Source organism: Pyrus communis, chromosome 3, assembly GCF_041283825.1.
Source record: "Pyrus communis isolate YQ-2024b chromosome 3, ASM4128382v1, whole genome shotgun sequence".
Lineage (NCBI taxonomy): Eukaryota > Viridiplantae > Streptophyta > Magnoliopsida > Rosales > Rosaceae > Pyrus > Pyrus communis.
The window spans coordinates 8,916,636-8,939,241 of record NC_142567.1 but is presented as its reverse complement, the minus strand read 5'-3'; the positions used below and the strand labels follow the sequence as shown (position 1 = coordinate 8,939,241).

The window sequence follows — 22,606 nt, the reverse complement described above, 5'->3', positions numbered from 1 at the left end:
AGCTGCTTTTTCCTCATTATGCACTTTTCAATTTATTTATATTTAGTGATTATTCTTTAATTTATTTAATTAAAAGGCTATAAAATAATAAAAACTGTGCTTAAGAAGAAAATGAGTGTACACAAATTATTTTCTGTGTGTTCTTAAACCAATTGGCTTGGACATTGTTGCACTTAAATTCCAATCATTCTTACGACAAATTGAACTATTTTAGAATATCGTCTTGTCAACTATACCCAATATTAAATGATTAAACCTTTTGAAATTGCTTGATATTATCTACATTAAACCCAATTCCTAGTGAAAAATCATGAACTCATAAGATTTATAGTTGGATCTGAAAAATATATCAAGCTAACAATATTAAAAGAAAACAAAATTAAAAGGGACACATACGTCATTGACGGCATTATTCTCGCCAGAATTTGACAGTCGATATTTTTGTCATCCACAAACCAAGGGGAAGAGTTAGAAATTACAGAGATGACAAAATACCAAAAAAAAAAAAAAACATTACATTTCTGGTTCTTTTTCCTCAACTACTTTACTGCTCTGCTGCAACTCGGATTTGTAACTTTCTACGACATGGTCCGGTTGCCCGGCTACATAGTCCAGGAGGCCTTCGCCGGGTTTGTCACCGGAAGCGTCGGAACCCGGCAACGTGGTCTTCCCGAAGACGACGACGGCGAAGAGGAAGAGCGCGGTGGAGAGAAAGAGGGGCCAGAAGTAGGCCAAAAGGGTCAGAAATCTGGGAGCTATTAGGGTTAGGGAGTAGAGGGCAAGGCAGAAAAGGAGGGCAAAGAGGAAGTGGAACTTGAACTTGACAAGCTTTTCTGGGATCTCCATGAGTTGAGTTTTGAAGAGGGGATTGAAGTTTTGAGTTCGATTTTGTACAGAGAGAGAGAGAGATTGTGGGGAGGTTATCGCGCTCACTGATTGCAGAGATTCTCTGAAGGAGAAAGGCTTTGTCTCCTGAGCTTTGTTTTGGAGTGAGTAAAAAGGTTTATTTTTCCACTAGGGGTAATAATCCTTTCATCTTTTTATAGTAATGGTATTCCCATATTCATTTTACTTCTTACACACTTTTATTAATTTTTATGCGTTAATTGTCTTCAATTTATTTGATCATAGAAAATTTATAGAGTTGTGTGAAAAAAAAAAAAAAAAAAAGAAGGGTGCGGATAGCACAATCCATCTTTTTATGATACTTACCTTGCACCTTGTTTACCAAAATGCCCATCAAGTGTCAAGGGATTTGCTACGCCACTCAAAGTATTTGATACTTGGTGTTTTTCAACCGCTAGATTTTAAGTTAGAAATACAAAATTAAGATTTAACAGTTTAAAATTTTAAAATATTGTGTACTGTAGAGCACCATAAAATTTTTACCAAGTTTTTGTAATGATAAGGGCTTTGAGGTGGTTCAGATGGAGTCGGACTCCAAGTGTCTAGTGGATATGCTTAACGGGAAAACTCAACTTGATGTTGTGATTGAAGACATCCTCTTTGATGTTTAGTGGTTGAAACAGCAGTTGAGGTCAGTAGAATTTATCTTTGCTTCTCGTGTTTGCAACAAGACAACGCATCTAGTAGCTTCTTCTGTTACTAGAGAAGGAAGCTATCATAATTGGGATGGTCTTGATTCAGAGTGGCTATTTAATACTTTGACTTCGGATATAAACATTTCTATTCGAATATAATAACATTTCTTTCTTTTGGAAAAAAAAAAAAATCTTTAAATTTGACCAAAAAGTGCCCACATTTTTTCTTTGGGTTAAAACCCTTAATTGCATTTTGCACTAAATGGTTTGGGATCATTAAGAGTTTGGCTTCTGTCTTTTAAAAAATTAGCAAAATATCCACCCTGATTATCAAGTTAACTATTATTTTCAGATGTGGCAAAGGGTGAACTCATTTCGTATGAACATGGATTGGTGTCATGTGGACTCATGAATGCCCTCGAGACACCAAACAAGAAATTCCTGTATATAAATATATCAAGTGATGAAAAACGCCACATGTGACATCAATCCAAAGCGGAATCTTTTTTTGTGAGGATCCGAAAATCCTCAAATTACATCTGTTTATCATACATTATGCGATCAGAAATTATTGTAAATTTTTTTTATTTAAAATTAAATATAAACAGTCTATGACGAAAAGTAACCGCACGATGTACGATGAACATATATGATTTGAAAATCTTTGAAATCCTCACAAAAAAAATCCAACGAGTATCCTCACTTGCAAAAATAAACCTCGTCACGGTCACGTCAGCAAGAAGTTAGAATAAAAAAGGAGGACTTTTGGACGTGAATGCAAAGTTACAGAGCGAGAATATGTTGCTTCACCTAGCTTTGTAAGTCCTAAAACAATGAGATTGTTTTGTTTGCAATAAATAAAAGGGTGTTAGGGTCATTCACCTTGTAATCGGTTAGTTTGGATACTCTTCCTCTAAAGCTCAATCAAGGCTCGTTTGAAAAGTGTTTTAAAAATGTGTAATGTTATTCATACCGTGTTTTTATAACACATTTCTATACCACCTTAGGTGACATATGATGTGGATAGCCACATTATTTGAAAAATTTGCAAACCCCAAGAAAAGGAAAGAGAAAAACTCATCGTATATCACAATCATTATTTTATTAAATAATGAACTAAATTTAAAAATCTGATTAATTTAAATGATGTAATTGTCTACATTAAATGCCACCTAAGGTGATATAAAAATATGATACAGAAACATGCTATGAATAACTTTATTCTTTTAAAATAACTGAAAACAATTCTAAAGAAAATGGGTTAGGATTATCTTAGTTTGGGATTCTTCGTTTATAATTGCTGTTTGAGATCTTACGAAAAAAATAAACAAAAAACAAAGGGTGTTATGGTCATTGCATCGAAAACTTAAATGGACGCGTGTGGGTGTTGGTGTGTTTTTTACTGAAATAGACAAATTGTTGTGCTGCGTCTTTTGGACCAAATTTTTGTTTGTTTTTGTGGAAGTTAAGATCTCACACATGAGTCGGTCCTTCGAGGCAGAAAAGTTTTTCATAGAGACGATAATTATTCGTTACTTTTTGAAATAGGTAATGACTAATGATATCTTTACCATATTTTTGACACGTTATTGGACCATTTTTATAAGAAGCAGGACAGTAAAGATATGAGTTATATTTTTATTAGCAAGATAGTACACATTTGGTATAAAAAATACGGTACAAATAATATTTTGTTTCTTAATATAAATAGTAGTTGTACAGGGTTAAACACATCTGATATTAAAAAATACGGTAAGAATAATATTTTCGTTTCTTAATATAAGTAGTTCCGGTATAGTGTTAACTAATAGCATGGATTAAATATTAGGAAATTCAAGGCAACACAACATTCTTTTCTTTCTTATCATGCTTATTGCTTCAAACAAAAAAGGCTAAAGGAAAGTAGGTTTTTTTATTTTTGTCATGCTTTACAAAAAAGAAAACTTTTTTTTTTTCATTCCATGAAATATGTATGTGTGTTGTTGTGGATACAAATTTTGTCTAAGGTTGAATGGACAAAATTCTACCTATAAAAATATACCATTAGCCTAGTTGATGAACATCAAAACAAAAAAAAAAAAAAAAAAAAAGGAAAAGAAAAGGACCTCCAATGCCTAAGTAAAAAAAAAAAAAAAAGTAGTTTGAGAGATACTAAACAAAGAGAATTTTGAGTAGTAAGTGACGATTACCGATTTTCTTGTGTGACTTGGTTATTTATAGACCCAAGCCCTCATAGGCAGCTGAGGTGGGAGGTTGCGGGCTACACTAGATGGACAGTTATGTTCTGCTAGTGATGGCGCAGACTAGTCTTCGCATGCAGCTCACGAGTAGTCCCAGAGGTCATGTTTCGAATGAGCACCATGGCGACTCGAAGGCCTTGTACCAGGGCAGGCAAATGCCACATCCCTTGAGGTATGTTGTGGTTTGCTCAAGAAGATAAGGGTAAAATTATCATAGAGAGCTTAAAGTTCATGTGTTCGTCTCTTCTTAGATATGGTTAATTTATGTCTCCACAAGTGTGTAGGGTAACATTTTCAAAGCTTACACATAACTTCTCTCTCTTATTATAATTTTTTGTTACAAAAAAGGATCAGTGTATGTTGTGAGAAGAAAATGTCATTCTTGTTTTTCTAGATCCCATGATCTAAGAAATTTGTGATCACTGACCATTTAATGATATGAATCCAATAGTTGATAAAAATAAATGTTTTGAATTAAGATCGAACAATAGGGACTGTAATTTTCTTGAACCATGATGTAGATCTAGGAGAAGGAGAGTGCAGAAAATGGATAAGCCATTCAATAAATGTGAAGGATGCAAAATGCATTATGCATCGAGTACAAATTAGATGTGTAGACCCTGAAGAAGGTGATTTGATTCTAAAGGAGACGTGCGAGGGGATTTGTGGATATACCATTCTAGATCCAAATGCATTATGCATCGAGTCTTGTAGACAAACCTATCTGTGGCCAATCGTTCATGACAAAATATGAGAGGAGACAACCTAGATAGCAAATTAAGCTTCTTATGTAACAGAGTTTGAGACTTCTGTGAAGATTTTTAAGGTCTTATTTCATCAGCTAAATGCTAATAACAATCTTACACCACAAGATTCTCACTAATTTATCCACTCTTTTTTTTTTTTTTTTGGTCGCCAATGAGTATACTTCACAAGGATATTAGCGATGTTAATGACACACAGTGGATCACAGACGACAATTGTCGTTTATCACAATAAACTTTAACATGAACTACGTACCTAGGCCATATAGCCACCAAAAGAAGGGGCGGCAAGAATTAATGTGCATGCACAATCGTACTGCATTGTTTACGCAACTTGACCAAGAAAACAAAAAACAAAAATGATGAGTTAGCTACTTAAATTTACGGACCATTTGTCGTATAAACACATGTATAATAATGGAAAACTTGATAGAATTGAACCGTATATATGGAGATAAGCATAAACACCGTCTTTTGATTTGAAATGTAATGAACTAAAATGATGAGTTAGCTAAACTTCAAAAATTATTTGTGATAAAAGCCCAAGTTATATCACCAAAAACACTTTGTCTAGCAATCAATTGTTTGTACGTCCAATCAATTACCATCAGTAGTCAAGATGTATATTATACACTGAGATTTTAGTTTAGCCGTTAGATTCATGTTCTAAGGTATAAACACCAAGATTTAACGACTAAAACTTCTGTCATATCATAAGAGATACATTGGAACATTGTAAACTTTTCATAATTATATACCGAAAGTCTTAGAGCTAGAGACATATTGATATTGATATATCGAATGGTATAGGAAGGGGCAAAAGTTGTGAAGCAGTGAGAGGTATTTCTTATTTTTCGGTGTGAATAAATAGTGAGAGGGTTAGTGATGGTTGCCATGCCACGCACAAGTGTTTGATGTTGGAGATAAAACGGCCTTATGATGAGGATTACAATGAGATTAGTTATATTTAAGAAAACACTTCCAAAACCCGCCAAATAGCTTCTCTGGAAAACCCGCCAACCTCCCAACTTCTTCTTCACCAAAAATCTCTCTCTCTCTCTCAGCATTTTATACTTGCATTTTAGTAGCTTCCAGAATATATCGAAATCCATAGCTCCAACAACTTCCATCACCAGCATCAATCATGGCAATTCGAGGCTGAGGTACTTTGTTTAATTAATTTTCTTGAATTCTCCTCCACATTTTCAATGTTTTCTTTTCTGTTCATCTCATGATTCATTAGGCTTTTACCGTTTTTGGGTTATGTTTTTTCTCCACTATTTCATTGCTAGTTTTTTTATAAAAAAAAAAAGGTGTGTTAATTCATGGCCCTCGACGTTGAATCTATGAGATATAACTTGGTCGTCTTTGTTCATATCTAAGACCGTCTCCAAAGCCGGCCCTGATATTTTAAAGATTGAGGCTCTCACGTACATGAAATTTTCGATGGATTATGAACTTTGGTTTTCCCTATTACAAAGATGACTTGAAAAATTATATATGCAACTTAATACGATAAGTATGATATGCAAAAGTACACGGAACATAATTTACACGATATGTATCATTCTATATTTCCATAATATTGGATCAATTTATCAAACAAATATACATTCAATTGTACAAGAAAAGTGGGCAATGGTAAGGAAGAATTGAGAAACAAAGATTAAAAATGATTACTAGCTACTTACCAGAAAAGAGGAGTCCAAGAGCATTAGATAACCGGTTTACAGTACAGCAACATAAGCTTGACTAACAAAATAGAATTGTTATCTTTTGCACTACAATAGAACTGGTCTTTTATGGCACACAAAGAGCGCCGTAAATGGTTATTCACGGCGTGAACCCCCAAACGGCAAAAGCCCATGTCGTAAGAGATGTTTTGTCAAATGCAACGTATTCTAGTAGTCGTGAATAATTTAAGCAAAATACGCTGTAAATGCTCTTCAATGCTCTTCAAGGCGTGCCTTATTTGGTATTAAATACAACGTTAATGGAGTGTCGAAATACTGCAAAAACAATTACGGCAATACTAGTGTGTCATAATTTATACTGCAAAAACAAAGCCAATTGGCTGCTGTTTATCCATTTTACTTTTAATTAGTAGTTTTAGGATTAATATGTTTAACATCACAGCAATAAACCGTAACGAAAACGTTAGTGCAGTAGTTAAAAAGGGGGAACAAAGTTTTGTTGAATTTTTATCAAAAGTACCATTTTAGAGTAGAAATTTTTAACATCACATTCATATAGATAACTGTTTTGAAGGATTCTAAGGGGTCGACCTATGCAAATTTTTCTGTACTTTTATTTGCTTGGTTTCGTTGAAATTAATTTTAATTGATGAAGGATGTGTTTGTGAAACAGACCGTTGGAGCTTTCAGAGACGCAACAACAAAAAATGGAGCAGCCTGAAGAGGAGTTGAAGAAGGTGGAGGAGCAATTGCAAGCAGTGGAGGTAGAAAGAGATCGAGCTGTCGATGAGCATCAAGAGACGAAAAAAGTGGCAGAAGAGGCCAACATGAGGCTTAGTGAAGAATTGGCAACGCAGAATGATGTCGGGATGCACTCAGAATTAAGTTTCACGAAGGAGTTGTTGTCGAATGCAAGGCAAGAACTGAAGAGTAAAGCGGAGAATATTGAGTCTTTGAAACTTGAGTTGGGAAAGGCCAAAGGTTTGGAGCTCAAGTTGACTGAGAATGTAAAAACCTTTGAAGCTCAAGCAAAGACTTTATTGTCTCAAAACGAAGAAAGAATTCGGGAATTGGAGATCAAAGCAGACAATGCAAAAACCTCGGATGCTCATACAAAGGCTTTATTGTCGGAAAGTAAAAGAAGAATTCGAGAACTGGAGATGAAACTGGCAGAGAATATTAAGACAACTGAGGCAGAGGCTCACACAAAGGCTTTATTATTCACAAAGGAAAAAACAATTCGGGATTTGGAGCTCAAACTGGCAGAAAAAGCGGAAATCTCCGAGCCTCACATGAAGGCTTTATTACTCAAAAGTGAGGAAAGAATTCGGGAATTGGAGTTCAAACTGGCAGAGTATATGAAGTCCACTAACGTAGAGGCAGACACAAAGGCTTTACTGTCCGAAAGTGAAAAAAAGGTTGGGGAACTTGATGTCAAAATGGCAGAGAACACAGAAACCGCCGAGGCTCAAACGAAGACTTTATTGCTCAAAAGTGACGAAAAAATTCAGGAATTGGAGCTCAAACTGGCAGAGAATGTGGAAACCTCTGAGGCTCATACAAAAGCTTTATTGTCAGAACGTGAAGGAAAAATTCGAGACTTGGAGCTTAAACTAGCAGAGAATGTTAACACCTCCGAGGCTCGCGCAAAGTCTTTATTGTCTGAAAGTGAAGGAAGGATTCAGGAATTGAAGCTCAAACTGGCAGAGAAGGTGGAATCCTCTGAGGCTGAAAAGAAGGCTTTATTGTCTGAAAGTGACAAAAGAATTCGAGAATTGGAAATGGAAATAGAGAAAAGGAAGCAATCAGAAGCAAGAATTCTTGATTCATTGATCACCCAAACCAACCAACTTGAACAGACCAAGGTTTTACTTGAAGAGGCAAAGTTTGAGAGTGCCTCTTTTCACAAGAAATTGGAGAACGAAGATGAATCCGCTGAAAGTAGTCAAGATAGTAGTGCATCTCATTATCATGATCAACCCGAAAGTCATATTTCCATGAAGGAGGAATTAGAGAGTCTCAAGTCTGAGCTTCAATTGACAAAGGAGAATCTGGTTGATGTCCAAAAAATGGAGCAACTTGCTACGTCGGTGGTTGAGAAATTACTTGAGGAGATTAAAGTACTTAAACATGAACTGAAGTTGGCAACCGAAGCTGAAGAAAATGGAGAAAGGGCGATGGATGATCTGGCTTTTGCATTGAAAGAAGTTGCGACAGAAGCCAACCAGTTGAAAGATAAACTTTGTGTGAGCCAAGCAGAGTTAGAGCACTCAAGAGCACAAGAAGAGCGTCTGAATGCAATCTTAAAGAGCAACGAGGAAAGTTACAAAACGCTACTGGATGAAGCAAGAAGAGAAGCCGAAAGACACAAAAACATTGCTGCCAGGTTGAAAATAGAACATGAAGAGTCTGTTTTGGCATGGAGTGGGAAAGAAACCGGCTTTGTTAATTGTATTAGAGGAGCCGAGGAGGATAGACATGCTGCACAACAAGAGAACTTTAGATTGCACGAGTTGCTTCTAGAGACGGATAATAGAGCCATGTTATCAAAGGAAGAAAATAGCAAGTTGCGCGATATACTTAAGCAGGCCTTAAATGAAGCAAATGTTGCAAAAGAAGCTACCGCCATTGCTCAAGCCGAAAATTCTCAACTCAAAGATACCGTGGCTGGAAAAGAAGAGGCCTTGAATTTCCTTACTCGAGAAAACGAAAATTATAGGGTAAATGAAATAGCAGCTCATGAAAATATTAAGGAGTTAAAACGGTTGCTTATTGAATCGTCAAAGAATGAGGAAAAAGAGAAAATACCAACAAAGGAAAATGATTGCAAGAAAGAGGAGAAAGAGAAAACGCCGTCAAAGGAGAAAGACTGCAAGAGAGAGGAGAAAGAGAAAACGCCATCAAAAGAAAAGGATTCGAAGAAGGAGGCTAAAGAGAAAACACAATCAAAGGAATTAAAGAAGGAGGTTAAGGAGAAAAAACCGCCTAAGGATGTGAAAAAGGAGGATACAGGTAAAGAGAAACCGCCATTATCAGGGGATGCAAAGAAGGAAGATAAGGAGAAAACATCGTCAAAGGATGAGAAGGACACCACAACATCTCAAAATGGAAGCATATTTGGCAAAGTTTTCAGTTTCAATCTTAAGGAGCTCAAAGTTTCAAACACGCATGAAGAAGTTGTTGATCATGACGATGACGAGATTGAACTAGACGAGGCTCTGAAAGACTCGATATTTGAGGTAGACTCTCCAGGGTCAGCTGATCACCGAAGAAATTCTTCTTCTACGTTCACAGACGATGGAGAAGGGTTCCAATCTGATGATTATGATCATCTAGATGGAACTCCAGGTGAAAATTCAAGGAAAAAGAAAGCATTGCTACGAAGATTCGGAGATCTTATAAAGAGAAGCACTACTTATAGTACCAAAAAGGAACCATCGCCGGATCCAAAAAAGGAACCATCACCGGATACCAAAGAAGAAACATCACCAACCAAAACGGAGCCTTCACCAGAATAGTAAAGCATTATTTTTGCATTGTTCTTCTAGTTTTCAGTTACATTTTCTGTACATATTCATCTACTTTGTATGATTTGTACGTACTTTGTTGTAGTTATAACGTACGTATTTAGTTTTTGTTCACACAAAATATACAACATAATTTTTTCTTTCTCACCACAATATTAAAACTTGATGAGCATTGTGCAATTATACATACAAGTCATTGTTGTTTCCTATAGGAATTGCACCAAAGTATTATTTCACAATATGATACCAATGATCCAATTCATTAGTTAATTTACTACCACACATCTTTCCTTCTCATACATATTGATTTCTTCCTAAATATCTAGCTAGGAACCCTTGGGTTGGTCTAGTGAAAAACAAGTAAAGGTTTGGAATCCTCAACTCAAGTTTGAAATTGCACAGATACATTCTTTGAGGTTACCGACTTTGTTTTAGCATATACTGTTTCACTCAAAGGACACAAACACGTCGTCGCCTTTTCTGATACTGCATGGAGAGAGAGATTAATCTGCAACCTGTATTCGAAAAAATATACATGCAGTTGCAGTCCCATTCTTCGTGCCCAAATTAAGCCATATTTTAAACCAATATCTTCCCATAAGTTACTCAAATACGTACTTTGGGCCCTTAAGGACTTACGTAAAACAATACATCGCCATGGTGACGTTTCCTACCAAAGAAATAAAGATATACGTAAAGTTTTTGTCCACATGTTCTTCTTTAATTAAAATAAGATGTTATGTGACGATGTACTCGTGTCGTATAAATTGTTCTCTATTTAAGTATTGGGTGAGGCAGGCCAGCCCGGGAACGTGAAATACCACAACCCGGCCCACGTGGGTGGTAGGGACCTTCCATAACCTTCCTTCTTTTTGCCTTCTTTTTCGATAACAAAAGCTGTCACGGTTCGAACCGCCAAAAATGGCGCCTGTGAGAAGCACAGGCGCTATTGTGGCTGCAGTCTCAGTGTCAATGGCGTTGCTCTCTCTCTTCCTCTACAAGTCCAAACTCTCCTCCAAAAAGACCAAACTAACCCTGGCCTCGAAGAAAAATCACACGAATGGCCTCGTTGGTGCCATCGGCAACACCCCTCTGATCCGCATCAACAGCCTCTCTGACGCCACCGGCTGTGAGGTGAGCAATTGGGGTTTTCTCCAATTATTTTTTCTGGGTTTTCATTTGTTTCTTCAATAATTTTTGTTTTGAATTTTTGGTTTCTGTGTTTTTTCAGATTCTTGGAAAGTGCGAGTTTTTGAACCCGGGAGGGAGTGTGAAAGACAGAGTTGCTGTCAAAATTATTGAAGAGGTAAAAAGCTTCTTTTATTTGGCTGACAAATTTGATTGAAAAGAAATTAAAATTATGCATTTCTTGTATATGTAAGTTAAAACTCGTGGAAGACATAATTGGCACCAGTGATCATTAGAGTAATTTTTCTGGAAAGTAGAGTTTTTCGAAACTCGAAAGTAAGTTTTGACAAACTCTAATCTGCTGTTATGATCTTAACTAGTCCATGATTGTGGAAGATTTTTACTTTAACGAAATTGAAGAAATGTATGTTGGATTTGCCCTGCTACTTTTGTTGTCGACTTGTTCAAAAATTAAGCGCCGGTTTGATAACAATTTCAGTTTTCAAACAACGTGAAAACGAAGAAAACTGAAAATGAAGTGGTTATCAAACGGTCCCTAAATATATTCAATGGCTCATAAGTTCGGTATTACTCTTTTTATCGTTGTTAGTGATACTTGAACATTGTTGTTTAGCTTAAGTCGACTTAAAGAGTATAGCTTCTGAATTTTCTTTCGGTTAAATGAAATTTGTAAATTTATTTATACTATAAGCAGTTGTAATGAGTTGTTGGCTGACTGTAATTGATCGGCTTACTGAGTCACGCAAACGTTCTGATTTTTGGTTCTATACAGGCTTTGGAATCTGGAGACCTTGCTCCAGGTGGAGTAGTCACTGAGGGGAGTGCAGGAAGCACAGCTATAAGCCTTGCTACGGTCGCTCCTGCTTATGGTTGCAAATGCCACGTGGTTATACCTGATGACGCTGCTGTTGAGAAGGTATTCAGAGAATGCATTTCGGATTAGCAACATTGATTCATGAATTGTTTATACGTTACAGGTACTGTTGGGGTGTATCTGATATGAGCAAACAACAGAAACCCCGCGGTACCAAAAACCATGATCTCCCTCTCCCCAGTTTCATTTTTCCTTCAAAATAAAAAATTAGGTTCTGCGATGTGCTGAAATTTGCTTCTGTGGTGCCAACCCTTTTTTCTAGTCTCAAATACTTGAAGCTCTGGGAGCGACTGTTGAAAGGGTAAGACCAGTGTCAATTACGCACAGAGACCACTTTGTGAATATTGCTAGGCGACGGGCAACGGAAGCAAATGAATTTGCAATGAAGCATAGGAAAGATGAACAAATGAATGGCCAAGCCTTTGGGCAGACTAATGGTTTCCAATGTGATGGAGAGAAACAAAGTGTGGTCTCAAGTTACAAAGGTGGTTACTTTGCTGATCAGTTTGAAAATATAGCAAACTTCCGGGCCCACTATGAGGGTACCGGGCCTGAAATTTGGGAACAGACCGGAGGAAATGTGGATGCATTTGTGGCGGCAGCAGGAACAGGTGGTACCCTGGCTGGTGTGTCCAGGTTTCTCCAGGTCCACTACTGAAACCACTTAAATTGTTTTATTTTGCTCAACTTATGCGGAAATGTAGTTGTGTTAATCGCATTTCCTTTTGTTCAACAGGAAAAGAAGTCTAATGTCAAGTGCTTCCTGATAGATCCCCCTGGTTCCGGTTTATACAATAAAGTTACAAGGGGAGTGATGTACACTAGAGAGGAGGCTGAAGGACGAAGGCTAAAAAATCCATTTGACACGATAACTGAAGGAATTGGAATCAATAGAATAACAAAGAACTTTATGATGGCAAAACTTGACGGGGCTTTCCGAGGCACAGATAAGGAAGCTGTTGAAATGTCCAGGTCAGTCCATAGACTTGTTTAGTTATTCTTAGTCACCACTTTTTCATAGTGCTTTCTAATATGCCAAGAAGTTGAGAAAATGGAAGCAGTTGGGATTGAATTTTTCTCAACGTCCTCTATGATTCCTGTGCTGTCTAGTATATTTGCCATTTCGAAATTGGTCAAACGGTATTCTTAGTATGTTCAATCATATTCCCATTCACGTAAGATAAAAAGTCCCAATTTCTTCCATTCACTTGGCAACGTTAAACCAAGAATATTTAGTTGTTTTTTCTTGGCCTTGAGCTTTTATCGGTTAAAACTTTTTCAGGTTTCTTATGAAGAACGATGGGCTCTTTTTGGGGAGTTCTTCAGCCATGAATTGTGTTGGAGCAGTCCGAGCGGCACAGGCACTTGGTCCCGGTCACACAATTGTGACCATTTTATGCGATAGTGGGATGAGACATTTGAGCAAATTTTTCAGCGCTGAGTATCTGTCTCAGTATGGTTTGACACCCTCGGCTAGCGGATTAGAGTTCCTAGGTGTTGGATGAGGTTCTGCATCCGCCAAGAGGATCCATTTCTCTCTCTGCAGTTCCATCCAAAGAGCAGTAACACTTTAGCAGTCACACTCAAGAGATTAACATGACAATTCTGTTCGATTAAAGTCCCGAAGATTACATAATTTTGTACTGGCAAAATGTTTGCATCTCTTTGATTTCTCATCTACATTGTCAATTTTAGGGCGTCGAGTTCTGTATTGAAATGAATGCTTCTCTTTGAATGTTTCTCCGGGCATCCAAGTAAGTTAATACGACACAAATCACTTGTTTAAATGACCAAATTCTATTGCGATAAATTCTGGAATGATATTGTCAAGATACATGGCCTCCAATGTCTCGGAGATACAAAAGATCAAAACCTAACACGGGATGGAAAATTCAAATGTCTCGAGCAATTTATAACATGCGATACTCGAATCACCGGGTGTTCCACTTCTCGAACTCAGACTCATGACAGTGTGGGTCTAACCAATCCCTGTTAGAACCCTTTGCCATGCTGCTGCCTCCTTTCCCATCGCCCACAAGCTCTCTCAGATTCTCCAACTTATTCTCTCGGCCTGCCCCGGTACTTTTCCTATCCGCTTCCTTCAGTTTCTGCTTGAACTTTTGCTTACGGCCACCAGGGTGTACCTCTTGCTGCTTTGATTGCAAAGGAGGAGCCCCGTGCGGTCCTAAGTAGATCTTCTCTTCTTTTTCCACCTGCACAAAAGCATATATTTTCAGCAAATAACCATTTCCATGGTCACCGAATTCAAGACTTTAGGGCCATCAGATACAAATCTATATTTCCCTTTACTCCATACAAAGAACTAGAGCACTTGCAACTGACCTTCGGAGATGGAGGTTTTGAAGCTTCTACTGTTGGAGCATCTTGATTTTGCTTATCTTGCTCTTCAACCACCAAGCTCGGAATCACGAACCCATCAGTGTCTAATGCAAAAAGCAGTCAAACATTAATCTCAAACCAGTTAAATGCACATCAAACGAATTCAGAAGGTATGTTATATTGCTGAAACCACTAAATGAAGGAAGGGGATTTCCGCACACCCTGTTTCTCCTTCTACAATCCTCTGTTTATTTCTATGTGCCGTTGACTCCATTGATATATTCAAAATAAAGGGCAGATAAAAAAAAGGTGTGCAGGGGAAGAAAAGAGTGTGTGGAAATCATTTTCCATCAATAAATCTGTACCAATCAACCATAATGTGCCACACACAAGGGAGAGAAACTTGCGCCACAAAGACTTTCCCTAACCTATATGCCTCTGGATAATAGAAACTATGATCAGTTTATGGCTCACACTTTCCAGATGTACAAATAGTATACATTGATTATACAAATCAACAATAATTGAGTCAAAAAGACTTAAAATCCTAAAAGTACATGTGTGGGCCAATTCGATAACCATTTTGTTTTTCATTTTTGGTTCACCTTTGTGTTAGTGTTAGACGGGAAATACAAGGGAAATGAGGGGATGAAGAGTGGATGAAGGATGGACGGAGTAACGTAGAAGAAATGCATAAAGAAAGGCACACAAAATAAAAACCAAAAACTACTGTAAATTGTTTATACTTCTAAGATTTTGTTTTCATTCATTCACCTTTTATTTCTTCCCCTCTCTCCGATCCCCCTTCTTCATCATCCCTCCTTACCCTCATATGTTTTCCTCATATCTCAAGAACAAAAACTGAAAACCAAAAACCAAAAACAAAATGATTATCAGACGGACCGGACCCTAAGTTTCGAATCCACATTCAGAACTTTGTTGCCCATTTACACTAAAACTCGCGCACAACGCAAAATCCACGTACTAAATACCACAAGTTACTGATCCTGTAGCCATGAATGTAGCTAAAAGACGACGTTGCAATGCCGAAACAACATCTAACACCAAATAATTAGAAACCAAAATGTGTAAGCATAACCCAATTTCAATAGAAGCAACCAATTCCCAGATGCAGCACAATGTGCATAACACAATAAGTGGCTGAGGATAAACTGATTTTTCCAAATCTAAACGAAACCCATAGAGATTATGCAAAAATATCACAACCTTTCTATTAAACTTTCCACCAAATTTTCTCAGTAACCAAACAAGGAGATTATATGAAAAGAAGATGAAACTACAGATGGGAAAAGTGATACATAACATACCCCACTCATCTTCTTCTTCGAGAGGTGGAGTGGTTCGCAATGGAGAGGGGTCCATGGGACGCTGATGATCATGGATTTGACAAGCCACAGGGCGCAAAAGCCCAGATCAAGATCAATCCAACGGCTCAAATCCAACCACCAACGGCAACACAGCTCCCAAATGAGAGCCTTCCGCAAATCTGATGAAACGCAAAACCAGCTTATTGTTTTCAGAAAAACATCCGCAATGCCCAAACGTTTTAAAACCCTAACCCTCTTTTGCCAAAATTCTTAAAAAAAAAATTTAAAAGTAAAATTGTTTTCTTTGGTTGGTTGGCAGCTTTGGGCTAAATGATATTTTCGTCCCTTGATGGGAAATTGATTCTTGGTTGACTTTTATTATTCCTTAGGCTTCAGCAACAACGGAGAATATTTTTGCTCATCTCTCAAATGATGGTGATACTTATTGTTCTATTTATCATCAGTTTTTTAGTTAAAATTATCTCTAATATTAGCATAATTTTGGTCTATGAGATTTGAAATCGATAAAACTAGTCTCTTAGTTTGTCCACCATCAATCATTTTGATTATTTTGTGAAAATTCTTTGTTAAATAATAACCAAATGACAAAAATGCTCTCCATTTAATAAACAATTGGCCAAAATGATTTTACAAAAAAACGAGGGTATTTTTGTTAGTTTACCTTATTTAACGAAGATTTTTCACAAAATGACCAAAATGATTGATGCTGGACAAACTCCGCAACCCTTTCTATCGATTTTAAATCTCATGGATCAAAATGAGGAGTTATCTCAATCTCAAATATCATTTTGGTTAAAAAGCCTTTAATACCGTTAGATGAGTTTAAATTTCGAGATCTATATAGTGGATAGACACAAATCTCAAAATTAAACTTATCTAACGGTAATAAATAAGGTATTAAGCATTACCACCTCTTGAGGGTTGTGAGAAAAAATACACCCTAAGCAGCGGAGGTTTGTTGAGAAATAATGTTGGCTAGAATATGGACACATGACACGTCTGTTAAATGGTATTGAAGCCAAGAGAAAAATATTAGGAGTGGTCAGATTGTGTACGACTGATTCTAGCAATACTCCTTGAAGTGAAATACAAAATTGTGGTCAATATGTTGTCTTTAGTCTCTCCATTAGATTGACCGACTCCATAAGTCTTGACATTGGACATGGATCATGGCATGGCTTGACCTTGCACCATGCCAACATGGAAGGAAAGGCAATGCGATGTTGGCTTCAAAGAGCAATGCTAGCATCAGTCGAAAGGTGCAGGGCAAGATATGTTGGACTCATTGGCAAGTTGCGACACTTCGTCGAGACATATATATGTGTTCGGGCAAGCTAGGATGCGAGTTGTACGCAGTGTGTTCAGAAGGTTGCAGAAGACAGTAAGTGTGGAGTGCTTGTAGTTAAAGATTCGATTTTCTAGTTTATGTAAGCAAGCTTCCGCTTTTAATTGTTAATAAATCATATGTTATACTCAAATTATCTTAAATAAGACAAAATTTTCCATAATTCCCTTACTTTCTCTGCCACATGGACTCCAAGGACTCCACATAAGCATGTTAACAAAATTCAAGTAATGTGGGATATTTAGTTGAGTTTTAGAGTGTTAAGGAGAAACGAATTGAATTCTAGAGAAAGAGTTGAAACTAAAATCAAGTTCAAAGGACTTTATAAAAAATAAACCTTAAATTAATAAAAATCAACCGCCTATACTATTTTCATTATTCGCAGAATCAAAAGTAACAAGAAAACGACACAACACTTTGAATTCAAGACATGTCGAATGTCGTTGTACATGATTACATTCGTGCACGAGGAAATTATTAAAGTGCACTCAAAGTGGGGGAAATAGTAGGGATGATTGCTAATTGCAATTAACTTTTTATAAAGCATTTGTGTATTTACCTAATTACCATAGAGATGTAATCAACGGTTATATATAAAAGAAAGTTTGATTTGTCTTCTCATAATTTCAATAAACTTGATGTGAATTGTGATAATATTTTGTTATCCCATTTGAAATTCGGAATCACGATCTTATCTTGCTGCAATATCTAAACTAATCAATCAAATTCTGAATTTATCAACTAGCAATGGTTTATTTATTTATTTATTTTGGTCCAAAATCAACTAGCAATTGATTACCAGTAACTGTTTCTTTTTTGTTGAATGAGTTTTCCACTTCAACTCACTTGAATATAATAACTACATATTTTAGCCATAGTGTCCAACTCCATTAGTGTGGATGAGATCTTGTTGGTGTGTTATTTTGCATGTGGTCAATTTAAATACAGTGTTAGAATTTTAATCTTGAAAAATTTCACTTGTTTGGGCTGCTCTAAACCCAAAAAAAAGAGAGGAAAGGGCTACTGTAAAACATCCAAGTTTTATCTAAATGAAAACTGTGTACGCAGCGTGCAAATTTTTTTAGTGAGAAAATTTGTCGAGCACTAGGTTGAGTCTATTGTCATCTATGTTCGTGTCGAAAAAAATGCCAAAGCAATCTACTGAGTGATGTCGAGACTTTGTGCCATGTGTTGCAACACATCTTGCCAAATGTTGTCGAAATATTCATAGAAGGCATTTTATCAAACACTTAATAGGCGCTAAAAAGTCTCTTATCAAACATTCAAAGGGTCGCCGAATGACATTCACATGCATTTACTTGGCTTTAGGAGGGTCCTGAGTCTCTATGTATCTACACATCCTTAAACCTATGTTTTTTTTTTTTTTTTTTTTTTCGAACAAATGATATTATTTACACTAAGGGGGTGTGCTTAACCTTACATTGAGCTCATAATAATGTGGTTCAAATTCGTTTTTGGCAAAAATCGAACTTAAGACCTCTCATAATACAAGTGAAGAAGAATGCCACTAAACCATAACACTAAATGGCGCTTAAACCTATGTTTGTAAATATTCTAACGACTGTCAAAAGATTGAATTTTGAACCAATCTATCTCTAAAATAAAGTTTAAAATAATTTCGTGATCATGGACTCTAATTTCATTTTCTCTAAAAGATATTACTTCAAATTTATCGAACAATCATTAGATTAAAAAAAAAAAATTGTTGAAAGGAAAAAAGAAAACAAGGAAACAAGTAAAATATACGATTAAAATGGCAACCAAAAAGCATGGAACTGTTTGTTTTTTTTTTTTCTTTGGATGAAACCAAATGCATGTAGGTATTGTATTAAATCTATATACATGCATGTATTCCTGGTGTGAACGTGAAGGTAATGGATACCTGACAAGTGCAGTGCAGCCAGAAAATGGTCCCGAGACAGGAAATGGGTTTCCATTACAACATGAACATGGAAGCTAACCAAATGGACCAAGGTTTTAATAACATTATTTATCTGTGAGATTCATCATTCATAGCAGACAATATAAAATGGGGCATTATAATTACATACTAACACTCATGTATCTTTCCTTTAATTTTGGAGTCCTGTCAAATTTTAGCAGCAGTGGTATATAGAAAATTCTTCTAGTGATTCAGTATATAAGATATTTTGAATTTTTTAACAATTATTATTTTTGTTCAAAAGTAAAAGGTTTAATATCTAACCGTTAAAAAATATATTTTCACTCTTCGAAAATTCTATAGTGAATATTTCGAAATTTTAACCGTTAAATTTTTTTTTCTTGTTTTAAACTAGATATCTAATAAAAAGCTCGGAGTGCCTGATATTAGGAGCGTCATAGAAAATCCCTTCATTCTCCTCAAAACTATTGTGTAAATTTTTTTTTGGAACAAGAAAGTTAGGTAAGTAGAAATTTATGCATTTCAATAAAAGTATAGTATACTGTTACAACTAAATTATACGAGATTGTTTCTATAATGTGACAAGTATTGAGAGGCAGTTTAAAATTACAAAACACAAATAAAATATTAAGTCACCCAGAAATGCTAAGTAATAAAAACAGTTACATGTAAGTGTTTTTCATGTAAATTAACTAGACGAACAAGAGAAACCTATAAAAATTTCCTAGCTAGTTGATCATTTGTTTATTTGTTTACTGTGAAAATTGATACCAAAAACAAAAAGGGGTGGTCTTCTAGGAAACACTTTCAAGTCACGCTTTTCTTAGTATGCTCACTTTTTGTTGATGGGCTTTGTTTGGTTGCCTAGAAAATGGAGTGAAAAGTCTCTTCGGCGAGCCTAGGCATATATTGATGTTAGCTAGGGTTTACATGCATTGTTTTGTATTCTACTTGAGAGAGGCGCCATGTGGGGAGCAGAGCTGAGTCGCACACGACATGACTCGTCAATTCCAAAGTGTTGACGATGTGAAAAATATAAATGGCAGTTCTCAAGAGAATCGACTTCAGATAAGAGCACACTCTCTTCTGAAACTCCTCAAATTTGCAGAACATCAGCAGCGCTACAGCAAGTGAAAGTTTGTAATTTATCTTCAACGTTAACTTCTTTTTTCTTTGTTTGCCGGAATCGTGTCGGGATACAAAAAGAGTGAATGCTCTTACCCAACTGTGCGCTTACGCATGTCGTTTGCTTACTTTCTGTGAGCTTTTGGTGCTCTCTGTGAAATGGCTAGGACTAAATTAGTCAGTTCCTCATTGTGTTTTGCTGTCCTAATTTCTTGCCTAGGTCTCATTTTCTTGGTGAACTTTGACTTGTTCTTCGCTTTCCTTGTTACAATTTCTATCCTCTCAACTATTTTGCTCCTCACCAACACAAATAAAAAGCTGGTTATTTTGGATGAGAAACCAGTCGGAACTGGGAATCTCACCGGAGGCCAAGAAAACCTGCCGGATGCGGAGCAAGTTAGAGAGCAGCTGCTAGTTCGTAAAGATGTCAAGATTTCAAAGTCGGACCAGCAACTCACTACTAATTCTTCCAACGTCGACATTGAATTGCTGTATTCTCTAACACAAGAAGCAGAAAGTGAAAAAGATGTTGTAAAAGGGCTTCATCAACTGGTAGAGACTCTCACAGAAACTGCCCAACAAAGTGACCAAGTTGAAATTTTGGATTCTCCATCTGAAATAAGTGAGAATTTGGATAAGAAGTTTGAAGTTTCTGATGATTGTTCAGTCTCTGATGATGAAGAAGAAGATAGCCTCATTGAGATTACGCTGCAGTCAAATTTGCGACAAGGTATGAGAGAGGTGTTGGGAGATATGAGTGAGATGAATGAAGAAGAAAATCTGATTGAGATTGACATTTCAATGGGCTCCATCAAGTTTCCAAGGTTTCAGAGAGAGATTATTCAAGCATGATATATCGTATCATATCACTTGCAAATTATTTTTATTCTACAGGTCAATTTAATTCATGTTTCAAGTTTTGATCGATGCTAATTTTCTGTTTTTAGAAAGCTGATTAGGTATTTAGCAAGTAGAACCAGACTACTAACTTTTCTACAGCATATACTTACTTATGAATTAATGAATTCGGTCACACACACACACGGATGTATATATATATATATATAGATGCCCAAGATCCATTTGAATTTTGAATTTCAGAAGTGTAATAATTTCTCCAAAACAGCATTATCAGCAGTAGTTGTCATCATTACAGTTTCCAGACAAGTCACTATTCTCCAACAGTGAAAAGCAGACAAATCACTGTTCATCCAGCTTTTCTGAAAACACAGCGTGAATCCACAGTGAATTTTCATAATTCGCCAGCCTTTTCCAGCTTTTAGCACATGCAAGCGGGTTTCCCGGATCTAGGTTCCCAGCCTCCATCATTCCTCTCAGCAGCTTAAAAGAAGGGCTCATTCTCAGAGCAAGGGGACTTTAGTCGAAAAGAATTCTCTGCGTATTCGAAAGAACAGAGAAAATTTATGAGTAGAAATATCAAACACCTGTAATACATATTATTATGAAGGATGCCTGCGAGCTCCACTTTGCTTATGTTCATCATCTGCCATTAGGCAAAACAGTTTGTAATTTGCAGTAAGTTTTAATAAAACTTATTTTCAAAACCTAGCTGCATCATTAATTTTAATTCATTATTTTCATGAATACATCACCTATGTTTAATTTGATCTTATGTTTTCATGTTATTATCTGCCATTCATGGATATTCCGTTTCAACCAGCCTCAGTTCTTCTTAATTCATTATATTGATATGTTACTCTGTTTATATACATTTTACTTCCGCACACTTGATTCAATGGACGGTTTTACCGCCTATCAGTAGTTCCGCCCCATTTGGTATCAGAGCTAAGTGGTTGGTAATTGCATTATCATTTATCTGATCTATTCTTGTATTCACATCTCTTTATCCTATCTGCAATTTCTTATTTGTCAGTCCTCAGTTCTTCAAACTCCCAACCAAACAGTAAGGCGTGGTCCAAACAGTAAGGCCTGAGGAGAGGCATGAGCGGGGAAAGGGTTTAGACACACAAGGAAGGTGAATCATTTAAGATTTGCATATAGCATATTGATTTGTGTTTTTCATGAGTAGATTGTTTAGATCTAATTCAATGGCCAGCACTAGCTCTAGATCCAACTTAGGAACTATATCGGACATTATAAATGAGGAACAAAAACTTGATTTTCAAACTGATGAAAGTATTGATTTTGGTGATTGGAATATTCCAAAAATTTCAAGCAAAAATATTTACAAAAAAAAAAAATGGTCTTTGACCTCTTTTAAATCCGAACATCATGTTAAAACAGTTGAGAAGACTTATGCTCTTAGTAAAGAACATGAGACTTGTCAATTATTTTCTCCCGAACAAATTAAATCTCATAGGAAAGATGGTCATAACTATATTCATATTGGTTTGGTTCAAATTGCTGTTAAACCACTAACAAGAAAAGGTCTTAAGACCTCTATTCTTTTGTGTCTCCGAGATGTTAGATTCACTGACTTAAGTGATAGTATACTTGGAATGATTGAACCCAGTCTTTACAACGGACCTATCCATTTTGATTGTTTCCCAGACCTCACCATAAGCCTTTCAGATCCACATATGCTGAAAGCACTTAATATCAAAACTTCTGGATACCAAGTCCTAGAAGGAACACAGCCTTTGACACTTATTTACAGAGTTTATTACAAAGTCACTGGCACAAACATGAATTTTCAAGCTTTAACCAAAAGTTCTCGAGACCACACTCTTTTAATTCAAACAGCACAAGAAAA

The 22,606-nt window shown here is 36.4% G+C and overlaps 5 protein-coding genes across 5 annotated transcripts; 3 read left to right on the top strand and 2 right to left on the bottom strand.

Moving 5' to 3' along the window:
* Positions 1-298: 298 nt before the first annotated feature.
* On the bottom strand, positions 299-990 carry LOC148697868 (uncharacterized). The gene has a single exon (XM_088690881.1). The coding sequence runs from the start codon at positions 844-846 to the stop codon at positions 514-516; it is 333 nt and encodes a 110-aa protein (XP_088547007.1). The 5' UTR covers positions 847-990; the 3' UTR covers positions 299-513.
* Positions 991-5,498: 4,508 nt separating this feature from the next.
* Positions 5,499-9,913, top strand: LOC137714465 (uncharacterized). The gene is made up of 2 exons (XM_088690880.1): positions 5,499-5,708; positions 6,913-9,913. The coding sequence occupies exon 2, from the start codon at positions 6,947-6,949 to the stop codon at positions 9,755-9,757; it is 2,811 nt and encodes a 936-aa protein (XP_088547006.1). The 5' UTR covers positions 5,499-5,708; positions 6,913-6,946; the 3' UTR covers positions 9,758-9,913.
* A 731-nt stretch (positions 9,914-10,644) lies between these two features.
* LOC137715730 (Pyridoxal-5'-phosphate-dependent enzyme family protein) lies at positions 10,645-13,576 on the top strand. The gene is made up of 6 exons (XM_068455073.2): positions 10,645-10,900; positions 10,998-11,072; positions 11,688-11,831; positions 12,052-12,435; positions 12,526-12,761; positions 13,072-13,576. The coding sequence occupies exons 1-6, from the start codon at positions 10,688-10,690 to the stop codon at positions 13,292-13,294; spliced, it is 1,275 nt and encodes a 424-aa protein (XP_068311174.2). The 5' UTR covers positions 10,645-10,687; the 3' UTR covers positions 13,295-13,576.
* On the bottom strand, positions 13,568-15,803 carry LOC137715731 (uncharacterized). The gene is made up of 3 exons (XM_068455074.2): positions 15,458-15,803; positions 14,133-14,233; positions 13,568-14,002 (listed from the first exon to the last, which is right to left on the bottom strand). Exons 1-3 carry the CDS (start codon positions 15,510-15,512, stop codon positions 13,721-13,723), a joined length of 438 nt encoding a protein of 145 aa, XP_068311175.2. The 5' UTR covers positions 15,513-15,803; the 3' UTR covers positions 13,568-13,720.
* A 3,735-nt stretch (positions 15,804-19,538) lies between these two features.
* Positions 19,539-21,437, top strand: LOC148697867 (uncharacterized). The gene has a single exon (XM_088690879.1). It carries the CDS (start codon positions 20,032-20,034, stop codon positions 20,722-20,724), a length of 693 nt encoding a protein of 230 aa, XP_088547005.1. The 5' UTR covers positions 19,539-20,031; the 3' UTR covers positions 20,725-21,437.
* Positions 21,438-22,606: the final 1,169 nt, after the last annotated feature.